This window comes from Botrytis byssoidea, assembly GCF_014898295.1.
Source record: "Botrytis byssoidea strain MUCL 94 chromosome Unknown BBYS_003, whole genome shotgun sequence".
Taxonomy (NCBI): domain Eukaryota; kingdom Fungi; phylum Ascomycota; class Leotiomycetes; order Helotiales; family Sclerotiniaceae; genus Botrytis; species Botrytis byssoidea.
In genome coordinates, this window is record NW_024065844.1 from 1,953,969 (window position 1) to 1,966,051 (window position 12,083).

Genomic DNA, 12,083 nt, shown 5'->3' on the forward strand with positions numbered 1-12,083 from the left:
AGGGTCTAGACTTTTTGGAAAATCTCACCAGTCTTTATACCTAGTATTCAGATCCAGATCCAGTCTATTTTATATCAATTTCCTTGTCTATGGATAAACTTCAATTTCGCAGGATCTGCTTAACTAATCTAATGATTCATTTCCTGGTTCCCGTTCAACGACGCGATATGTTTGATAACTGTATGAACACCACAACCTTATTATCATCACGCCACCACATCAAGCCATCAAATCTCACCTCACCTCCGCTCTAGCACCCGCACCAACATTCTCTCCACTCCTCAAACCTCTTACGTAAGAAAGAAAGAAAGAAAGAAAGAAGAAAGAAAGAAAGAAAGAAAGAAAGAAAGAAAGAAAAGAAAAATCTCCCTACCAGAGCATACCAGACGACATGAAACAGCACCCGTTTTAAACTCTATTCATGCGGTGATTCTATCGCGGAAATCTAGGATTCCAAGAAAACATCGTGCTCATATTATCTCTGTTTTGCTCTTTTCCTCATGCTTTATTTATTCTATCTTATTTTGTAAGAAGCGAGCGTGGATGATGATTTTGATGAGGGGGGTTTAGGGTGCGGTGTGCTGGTGTGGTGTGGTGTGGTGTGGTATTGTTTGATCATGGTATAGTTTTATCCTGAATTTTGAGGGGGTTTGAGAGGGAGGGGAGGGGAAGTGGTATGCGGATGGAGAGAGAGCATGTTTGTTGAATGTGCTCATTTTCTCGGGTGAGTGGTGGGAGAAGATGCATTTGAGGGTGTGAGAGGGGATTGTTTGTTATATTGCTATTGGGGACTGTTGTGGTGAGAATATAAGTATAACAATCAGCCGTGTTGTAACTATGATTTGTAGCAATATCATATAATATCATTTAATCACATTTTGAATCCCAATCCAGCAATACCTCATCACCACTCATTCTTTTCCTTCTATCAACAATGTACACCACCCCCCTCTTCGCGCTGGTCGCCTTTTCCCTCCCCCTCCTAAGCACCGCTCATTTTCTCCTCTCCTACCCCGCCTCCCGCGGTTTCAACGAGGACACACTATCCCAATTTCCGTGCGGAGGACAAGATACCGTATCTAGCAATCGTACTCTCTGGCCTCTATCTGGTGGTTCCATCGCTCTAGACATGGAAGATGCATCTGCGAATATCGAGGTGCTTATTGCTTTTGGTAACAATGTCGGAAGTGCATTTAATACCGTTTTACGACAAACTCTAGCCGAGACGGGGACGGGGAGTTTTTGTATGGAGAATTTGGTGGTGGATGGAATGGGGTGGAATGTGACGGAGGGGATGAATGCTACGATTCAGGTTGTGACTGGGGAGGCGGGAACGAGTGGGGGGTTGTACAATGTGAGTTTGAGAGGTTTCTATGGAGATTGTGATGAGATGAGAGATATGAGGGAGCTGGGATGAGTTGCTAATGAATTTTCGTTACAGTGTGCGGATATCACTTTCTCGAAAAATGTATCGATGTCTGTGGGAAGTTGTTCAAATGCAACGGATGTGAAGACTACTGCAGCAACAGTTACAGGAAATCCGAATACTACGTCGACTTCGACAGAGTCTAGTTCGGGTGCAGCTGCATTTGCAGGAAATTATATATCGGTGGGAATGGTGGTTGCTGGTGTTGTGATTGCTTCGATGTGGTGATGTTGATATATCATATCATATCATATCATATCATGCATAGCAAGTGTAACCTAGTGTACACTCACTATATATGAAGTAATATAATATTTTTGCTGGCAGATGTCTTCATTACTGACTGCTACGAGAGAACGAAGGATTCCTTTTCAAAAATGATAGATAATTAGGAGAAGCCAAGGTATCCTTTTGATAGGTGTCGTGTAGAACAGTATATGAAACTATACCAAAACAATACCAAAGTCTTGGAATCGGAGTGCTTCTTCACTTCTTCACGCACGGAATAATCTTTTGCCTACACTTGATGGCTGGAATGTTCACTTGAATGTAAAGAGAGACTTTCGACGTGCTCTTTGTGCCTCTTAATGACGTATCTCTATCCTATTGTCGATCCAACTGAGAGATCTACTCACATGTGGTGATGAATTCATACTTCCTCCTATGGTAGGATCCAAACAACCGAACACGTTAATAATATCCCCTCCCTCCCCTCACCATACCAAGTGATCGGAGGCACAATATGAAACCATGCGTATATCGGAATACGACATGAGACAAACAAACCGACCTCGGTCCCAACTTTCCTGTTACCCGGAAGCATCAAGGACCGATTATTGGCAATACAAATCAAATGCGATAATCGGACAGATGCGGAATGCGAGCCGGAAACAATATCTACATACAGTGTACCGTAGACAATTGTTACTCGACTTAATCGAGTAATGCAATACATTTTCCATACCTCGGCTTATCAAAGTCTAGGCGATAACAGATAACCGGACTTTGATATTGATATTGATACGGGTTATCGCCCGAGGATAACCAGGGTGACATTATTACCTCGTTACCCAGCATTTGACAGGGTGTGCAGGGCTGGAATTGGTATCAGAAGCAGAAGAAGATCTGGAAAGAAGTTTCTCTGTGAATGAATCTCTTCATATCAAAATGAAAGATTCGATTGTTGAGGAAGATATGAGGATATGTGTCACTCAACAATTTGTTTATATATATATACACATATAACTTATATGAATCTACCAAGGTACTTGATAGTGAACAATGTCATTGACTAAAAAATCTAATGTAAAAGACGATATCGACATCATCTATTTTGTCAAAGATCGATGATAGTACTACGTAGGTAGGGTAAATATGTAAATATGATCAAATCTTGATCGTCATCAGGAATGAAGTAAGTTCTAGGTACAAACAAAACAAACAAACAAATCGATCTATCCATCCATCCATCCACACTCCAGAAAGAAAGGAAGAAACAAAAACGTAAGGCGGCGACAACCGAAAAAAGGGATTTCCCCACATTCACAAGCTTAAATCTCAAAGCTTCTAACCAAAAGCTATCGTTCCCCTCCACCCGAATGGCATGCTGCTCTTGGACTTAGGAACTTGCATGCCGAGTGGCTCCTCATTGCCGCGACCAAGCTCCTAATATAGTCATAGCTAGGTATCTTTCCTCTTATTCCCCTCATACATCTTTGAAGTTTAAAGTTTAAGTTTCTTTCATATCTTCTGCATTTCTCAATTCTTTCTAATTTGACATCTCTCTTGACATCTCTCTGATATCATCTTCATATCGAATATATATCTACAATATCAAATCTCATTTCTATCCATATACCCATCCAAATAGTTGTTCAAGATGTCTCAAGTCGAAGCTCAGTTACAGGGCGTGAACATTTCCGGTTCCATTACAGATTTAAATAAAAAGATTCTCAGTAAAGATGCTGTTGCATTCCTTGCTCTCCTTCACAGATCCTTCAATGGAACCAGGAAAGAATTACTTCAACGCAGAGTAATTCGACAAGCAGAATTGGATAAAGGTTCTCTACCAGATTTCCTCCCCGAAACAAAACACATCCGAGAGAATGATGCTTGGAAGGGAGCACCACCTGCACCGGGGTTGATCGATCGTAGAGTGGAAATCACTGGTCCTACTGATAGGAAAATGATTGTGAATGCTTTAAATTCAAATGTTTGGACATACATGGCCGATCTCGAAGGTATGAATTATGTATTCCAGTAGCAGATATTCCTTCAGATCCAAATACTAACTTCCTCATAGATTCTAGTGCTCCAACATGGGATAATATGATCAATGGACAAGTCAATCTATACGATGCGGTCCGAAGACAAGTCGATTTCAAAATAGGCGAGAAAGAATACAAGCTCCGCACCGATCGTACACTCCCCACACTCATCGTCCGACCCAGAGGATGGCATCTCGAGGAGAAACATTTCACCGTAGACGGCGAGCCTATCTCTGGTAGTCTCTTCGATTTCGGATTATACTTTTTCCACAATGCGAAAGAACTCATCGCCAGTGGGTTCGGACCTTATTTCTATCTCCCCAAATTGGAATCTCATCTCGAAGCTCGTTTGTGGAATGATGTATTTAATCTCTCTCAAGACACCCTTGCAATTCCCCGCGGCACCATCCGAGGAACCGTTTTGATCGAAACCATTCTTGCCGCATTCGAAATGGACGAGATTATCTACGAACTCCGAGATCACAGCTCGGGACTCAATTGTGGAAGATGGGATTACATCTTCAGCGTCATCAAGAAATTCCGCAATAACTCCAATTTCGTCCTCCCCGATCGATCGGCGGTGACCATGACCGTTCCTTTCATGGACGCATACGTGAAGCTCCTGATTCAAACTTGTCATCGAAGACAAGTACACGCCATGGGAGGAATGGCTGCTCAAATCCCCATCAAGGATGATAAAGCCGCGAATGACAAAGCTATGGAAGGTGTCTATGCGGATAAAATCCGTGAAGCCAAAGCCGGACATGATGGTACATGGGTCGCGCATCCAGCACTCGCATCAATCGCCTCCGAAGTGTTCAACAAACACATGCCTACCCCCAATCAAATGTTTGTCCGTCGTGCCGATGTGAAGATTGGACAAAATGATCTCCTGAATATGAATGTCCCAGGTGCCGTTACCGAAGAGGGTATTCGCAAGAATCTCAATATTGGATTGGGATACATGGAGGGCTGGCTCCGGGGAGTCGGCTGCGTGCCCATCAACTATCTCATGGAAGATGCAGCGACTGCCGAAGTGAGTCGTTCGCAATTGTGGCAGTGGGTTAAACATGGTGTGAGCACGGCCGAGGGAAAGAAAGTCGATAAGGCGTATGCGTTGAGATTACTCAAGGAACAGGCGGATCAGTTGGCGAGTAAGGGAGCGAAGGGTAATAAGTATCAGTTGGCGGCTCAATATTTCTCGAGTCAGGTTACTGGGGAGGATTATGCGGATTTCTTGACTACGTGAGTTTTTTTTCTGTCTCATCACATCCTATTCTGCCCTGTCTTTTTCATCGATATTCTTTTTTGAGGAAAAATTCATTACTAACACACAACAAATAGACTTCTATATAACGAAATCACCGCGGTGGGACAATCATCGCCTGCTTCTAAATTGTAGTCGTTTCATCGTCGTGTAGGTAGTTTGTAAATGGGTGCGTGGATGGGTATGATATCATGATATCTGGAATTTTATGATTTTGGGCTCGGGTATTTGTTTATTTATTTGTTCATTCATGAGGGGGTTAATAATACATGAAATGAAATGAAATTGTAAAATGAAGTGTGAAGTATGAAACATGATTTTTTTTCTCTGTGATGTATTGTTTTTATATGGAGGAGGGGTGAGGTGAGGGGTTTTCTTTGGGTGTGATGGGAGATGATTACTCGGGTAGGTAGTAGGTAGTAGGTAGGTAATTTATAATGATTTTTTTTTTGTTTCTGGAGATTTGATGGTTTGACTGTGCTTCTTGTTGTACTTTATTTATATCTTCTTTTTCTGGTTTTTTCATACTCTGATCTCTAATCTCTACTCTCTACTCTCTGCTCTTGCATACTCTATACTCGCACTCCATACTCGGTACTACAACTTTAGTAGGAATCAGAAATAAGGGGGATGCAGGTGGTTTGAGTAAGATGGTGCTGAATGCCTATTAGGTGGTTTATCTGAGTATTTGGATTCTGGGTTCTGGGTTGTGGGTTTTGGGTTCTGGGAGAGAGTGAGGATGAGGATGAGGATGAGAGACAGGGGAGAGGGGGCAAAGGGGAGAGGGGTGGAGGGTGGAGGGTTTTGTTAGATGGTAGAGTGTTGGATTGAAGGGGAGAAGAGGAGATAGGATGGGGTTTGGTGAAGCGGATTGGATGGGGAGTGTTGGATTGGATGGGATGGGATTGAATGGGACGGGATAGAATGAATGGATGGGGAAGTAATAGGTAGGAGATAGGAGATAGGAAGTAGAAAGTAAGGAGTAGGAATAGGGAAGCTATAAGAGGAACAGGAAAGATATACGAGGAACAGGAAAGATATACGAGAAATACAGACCTTTACTTAAATTCACCTTGCAAGATTCGGATCGAGATATCATCATGATGGTAATTGTGATGGTGATGGTGATGGTGATGGTGATGGCAGATAACCCATTGTGGTTGTGATGGTGATGATTTATATAATATAGATGAAATTAGTACTAATACTAATATTGTTTACAGAAATCGATACTAAGAAATGAAAATATGTGATGGATATTTATACGCATCGTTGGTGATGTGATGTGATATGATATAGAGAAATGTTGTAAGTGGGTAATATGTGGGAAATAAGTAGTAGGTAGTAGGTAGTAGGTAGTAGGTAGTATTAGTAGTAGGTAGTATTAGTAGTAGTAGTAGTAGTAGTAGTAGTAGTAGTAGTAGTAGTAGTAGTAGTACAAACCTCTCAGATGCTTTAGGCGTTTTAGGCATCTTTGATCTGATCACATTATCGATTTGGCTACTTGGTAGGTGGGTAGGTGTTTGGTATGAGGGATGTGATACGAGAGATGTGGTACAAGAGTGTGGTTTGTACAAAGGGTTGTATGTATGTATGTATGTATGTATGTATGTATGTATGTATGTATAGTTGGAGTGTGTGGTACAAAGAGAAAAGGTGTGTAAGATTTTTGTGAGGTGGGTTTTTGAGGGGTTTGGTGTTTGGAGAGGAGAGGATAGTGTTTTGTTTGTGAGAGGGATGGAGGGTGGAAGATTGGGTGTGGGTGGATGGGTATGGGTGGATGGTTTGGATTGGGAATTTGTGATGGGTGGTTTGGAGGGGAAGATGGGATGTGGTTGTGTATGTATGAGGATATAAGAATGGCTGTGTGGGATGAGGGGTGAGGGTGAGGAGTAACAAGTATATACTAGGTAGGTATGCAGTGAGAATTGAAGTATAGATATAGTGAGTGAGGGGTTGGGGAGTAATATGATATAATATAATATAATGTAATATGATGTTGTTGTATCATTATTGAAACGGTTAACATAAAAGTAGTATCTCTTGATATCCAATATACTAGGAATATAAACCTATCATACTGAATATAAATAGATATATATCGGCATCCTCGAAATCGCCGAGTTCATCAACATCAACATCCATCCACACTCCATCTCCTAGCGTCTTCCTCCACGAAAACTAATCCTCGATGATATACCCGAGTGCTACCTCGCATATCATATCATTACGTTACCTGGTACGGTTATCATGTTCAGCCTCATTCATCGACATGGAAAAAACATGGCTTTTATCATATGAAGGATGAATGGTGTACGGGAACTACTAGGTATTGTGTACATTTATATTGCTGGGTAGGTATACAGAGACGCAGAAAAGATGTGGTCAGGTTTGTGGTACGCTCGGTTGGGGGGGGATGGATGGGTTATATAATGGATACCTACGATACTCGATATGCATGTGTGCGCTGATCCTACTTCTTGGCATGGCCTTGTAAATATTGCTAGGTGCCTAGTTTTGTAGAGCCCCACACCCATACATACGTAGTAGATAGATAGATGGTTCCTAGGTCAATTTTATACATGGAAATTTTATGTAGAGGTTTGTTGTAGGTGTGAAAGAATAATCATGAAGATGATGATGGTGATGGTGATGGTGATGGTGATGGTGATGGTGATGAATGATGAATGATGAATGATGAGACACCACCACCGCGACGATAAAGAGAAGAGAGGAGAAAGAAAGAAAGAAAGAAAGAAAGAAAGAAAGAAAGAAAGAAAAGATGTAAAGATTCACTCATCCTATATCCATCCTCCCTAGGTAATCAGCAAGTGTTCATTCCATCCGAGGTATAATCGCAAGACATACAGAAGTGCAGGATGTATGTAAATCTCTCCGTACTCAAGTGACTACTCCTCTACCCTCTCACCAAACGCGGAAGTTTTTTCTGTTTCTTGTTTATCGTATTGTTTACGGGATACGGCATGGCTTGTATGTAGGTATGTGTGTTGGTGTAATGAACGGTTACGGTTCGTAAGATTTGGAGAGGAGTGGTGATGTCGTGCCACTTGGACTTTGGTTAACGAGGTGGAAGTGGAAGTGCTGGTCGAGCACGGCATATACATATATATATATATATATATATATATTGGGTGTCTGGTATATATGTATTTGATATCGAACTCATATTCATCGGTACTTATATTCCATACATATCTCTAATTCTCATCCCATCTTTCAATCAATTCTACCTACTCACCTACCTACCTACCTACCTACTAAGGAATAGATTCTCATAGATCCTCGCCAGGATTATCTAGTCGTACTTCAAGTATAATAATATATACGAGAAATAAAACCTCATATCGACTATCAAGGTGTATTGGTTCATCATCGATCATATACAATATAACAGAATACAATACAAGCATCATCACTCTTTTCTCTTTCTCTCTTTACTCTTTACTCTTTACTCTTTACTCTTTACTCTTCACTCTTTACTCTTTACTCTTCACTCTCCCTTCTTCAAATCTAAAAACCCTTATTGATCAATTTTTCACATTTAACTTTCTCATCTTCGGTATTATCTCCCGGATTACTTCATTCAAGCCAATCGCCATTCGAAAAATTCTAATCCTTCCTTTCCAGGAATATCAAAAACATCTTTTCCCATAATTACTAGGAAACGTCCAGGTTCTCACTACCTACGACCGGTACGGAGTAATTATTCTCAACTCGGATTTTACTTGGAAGTGAAAGTGAAAGTGAAAGTGAAAGTGGAAGTGGAAGTGGAAGTGGGAGTTGGGAGGGTATCCAACAAGGTGTTTTTACTGACAGATCCATCATTTCATCTGGGACCCTTTTCATTCGCACGCATCCTACCCATCGTATCGATACCAACATCAAAGATCTGAGATCCGAAATCAGAGATTTCTTTCAAATAATATCAACCGAGTAATATATCCCGTTCACGTGAAAATCAAAAGTCAAAAAGGGCCAAAAGGTCAAAAAGAGGAAAAGGGTGGTTATCAAGTACCTCTCAAGGTTCTCAAAATTCAAGGGTCCCCATCTACCTCTCGAGCACAACTTCACACTTTAAAAAGACTTTCCAAAACATACTTTCTTCTTAATCCCTTCATACATATACACCATCACAACGTTTTCTGTCACATTAGATCGGATCACCTCTTCGTCCTTCTTCGTCTCTTAAAGTGTCGATCTTGGATCTTCACTATCACATCCTTCACACACTTGATAGACAATATATCAACTGTTTGAGAGTCGATCTACCTTTGTTTCTTCAAACAAGAATTGTCTATATCGGCAAGACCATAAGACAGTGATACGAAGATTCTCTGACAATTCTCTGACAATCTTCAATCCAACTTGTCACACTCAAATCTTCAATATGACCGACTTCAACCCCAACAGTGTCGATCTAGACACAGCTGATCCAAAAGATATCATTTGTTATCTCGGTCTTGGTGAGAATGAGTACAATGGAAAATTGGGAGCGTAAGTTGTTTTTTTGCTTTCTATCATTTCTTGTTTCTTGCTTGTTTCCTTCTTGTCATCCTTCATCCTAGCTTTCTCTTCTTCATCCTTACTCTCTATCCTTCTTAAAATCAACCACTAATTAATCATCATAGTCGTATCTCTGCTCTCTTCGTGATCTTGATCGTCTCCTCGGCTGCTACCTTCTTTCCCGTTATTGCTGCAAGAGTCAGCTGGGTTAAGATTAATATCTATGTCTACCTCTTCGCTCGTTACTTTGGTGCTGGGGTTATCATCGCAACTGCTTTCGTCCAGTAAGTTCTTTCTATCCTTCCACACAAGCTTTCTCTTAAAAATGTGAAATCTAACATATTTCCAGTTTACTTGATCCCGCCTATGGAGAAATTGGTCCCGACACGTGTGTTGGAATGACTGGTGGCTGGGCCGAGTATTCTTGGGTACCTGCTATTGTTTTACTCTCAGTCTTGTCCATCTTCATGATGGACTTTGCTGCTGAACAATATGTTGATCGCAAGTATGGCTTCGCACATGGTCCATCTATCGAAGATGTTGTCACCAATCAACCTGGCAACAACACTGTTCGTCGCGCAACCCTCACACACAATCAACTTCATTCGGGTGATCAAGATCCAAACCTCTTCGATAACATCGCACAAGCTCAAGAATTGAAGGATCACAGCCCTGCATCCAACTCTTTCTCCAACGAAAAGGATGTTGAGAAGATTACAACTTCCTCTGAGATGGCAGAAGAACGTTCTTTCCGTCAACAAATTTGTGCTTTCTTGATTCTCGAATTTGGTGTCATCTTTCACTCTGTCATCATCGGTCTTAATCTTGGTACTGCCGGTGATGAGTTTGCAACTCTCTACCCTGTCCTGGTCTTCCATCAATCCTTTGAGGGTCTTGGTATCGGCGCTCGTATGTCTGCCATTCCTTTCCCCAAGCGTTTCTCTTGGCTTCCATGGGTTCTTTGCGCAGGTTATGGTCTCACCACACCCATCGCTATTGCCATTGGTCTTGGTCTTCGCACAACTTATAACTCTGGTTCATTCACTGCCAATGTCATCTCTGGTGTTCTCGATTCCATCTCTGCTGGTATCCTCATCTACACTGGTTTAGTTGAGTTATTGGCTCGTGATTTCTTGTTCAACCCAGACTTGACTCGTGATAGGAAGAGACTTACATTCATGATCTGTTGCGTTTTACTCGGAACATTCATCATGGCTCTTCTTGGTAAATGGGCTTAACTTAATCTTCTGGATGTGTTGAGCATTGCCTCTGGTGGACGTTGGTTGGTTTCTTATATCGGCGGATGGTTTTCTAGTTGATGGATGGTTTTCATATACCCAAGAAGATTCTATTTTCTTATGCGAAAAAATGAAGTTGCCCATGTGTAACTTGTATTTAGGAGGGATGGAATTACTGATTTGATGAATGGATGAAAATAAAAGTGAGATTGCATATTTCTACTTTTTTCTTTTCAGCATAGCATAGGATTCTTACCTTACCTTTCTTTACCTTAGTTTACTGAATGGTTTGATGATGATCATATGAGTTATGACTCATGAAATGTAGTTGAATCCAGGATGGATGAAAGGAACTTTAATAGATGAATAGAGCTGATATTTGCTTGATTTGATTGTGTTGTGTGTTTGTTAGACTGTGGTATCGATGTGAAATTTAATGTGACATATGCGGATGTGCTGCGGTTTACAACTTGAATGTACTGAATGGTGTTTGTTTGTCCTTGATTATAGCGATAGTAATGAGATAGTATTCAATACTGGCATGAATATACAGGGCTTGCTATGTAAGCTTCCTGGGGTAGGTATGTATTTTGTTCAAGGAGTATAGTAGGTGAGTGGATGGTGACTAAGGATAATTGGAGGAGTGACTAGTGGAGTGGTCGATGTATTTTCTTTTTTTTTGTGAGAGGGGCACTCGGGGGTAGGGAGATGAGTGAGGTGAGGTGAGGTGAGTTGATCATTGGGATTTTGAAATTGCAACGCGAGAGAGAGGGGGTGGGGGGGGGGGAGTGTGTGTATGTGTGTGTGTGAGTGTGATATTTTCATTGAAGCAAAAATGACTTTGAGAAGAGTTTCTTTCTTTCTTTCTTGGTTGTGTTTTTGTGGTTTTCTTTTCTCCTCTCTGGGTTTTCAAGCACGAGATGATGGGGGGGAATTGGGGTTTGGGGTTTGAAGATTGTGGATAGGGGATAGAGAAATATATAGCTTTGGACTTGGAATTCGTTTTGTTTGTATTCTTCTTCTTCTTCTTCCTTCTTCTTCTTCTTCTTCTTCTTCTTCTTCTTCTTTTTCTTCTTCTTTTTTTTTCTTCCTCCTCCTCCTCCTCCTCCTCCTCCTAGTTGAACATTACAATTCTACCTCTACCTCTATCCATAGTTTAGGATCCCTTTCCCTTTTCCAAGTACCGAGCTATATTGATTTCACACTCTACTCGCTTATTATATTACATACCCTCTTATCCCCCCCTCGAACTCAATTGTCTATTCCTTTTTGTGTTCATCTCCTTCCTTTTCTTCCTTTCCTTTCCTTCCCTTCCTTTCCTTTTCTTCCTTTCATTCTTTCCTTCCACCTTCTCACCCCCT

The 12,083-nt window shown here is 41.2% G+C and overlaps 3 protein-coding genes across 3 annotated transcripts; all 3 read left to right on the forward strand.

Moving 5' to 3' along the window:
• Positions 1-934: 934 nt before the first annotated feature.
• Positions 935-1,654, forward strand: EAE97_002023 (uncharacterized protein; the record flags this gene model as incomplete). The annotated part of the gene is made up of 2 exons (XM_038872534.1): positions 935-1,354; positions 1,442-1,654. 2 exons carry the CDS (start codon positions 935-937, stop codon positions 1,652-1,654), a joined length of 633 nt encoding a protein of 210 aa, XP_038737092.1.
• Positions 1,655-3,305: 1,651 nt separating this feature from the next.
• Positions 3,306-5,095, forward strand: EAE97_002024 (uncharacterized protein; the record flags this gene model as incomplete). The annotated part of the gene is made up of 3 exons (XM_038872535.1): positions 3,306-3,666; positions 3,729-4,938; positions 5,038-5,095. The coding sequence occupies 3 exons, from the start codon at positions 3,306-3,308 to the stop codon at positions 5,093-5,095; spliced, it is 1,629 nt and encodes a 542-aa protein (XP_038737093.1).
• Positions 5,096-9,368: 4,273 nt separating this feature from the next.
• EAE97_002025 (uncharacterized protein) lies at positions 9,369-10,722 on the forward strand (the record flags this gene model as incomplete). Its single annotated transcript, XM_038872536.1, has 3 exons — positions 9,369-9,475; positions 9,610-9,768; positions 9,834-10,722. 3 exons carry the CDS (start codon positions 9,369-9,371, stop codon positions 10,720-10,722), a joined length of 1,155 nt encoding a protein of 384 aa, XP_038737094.1.
• Positions 10,723-12,083: the final 1,361 nt, after the last annotated feature.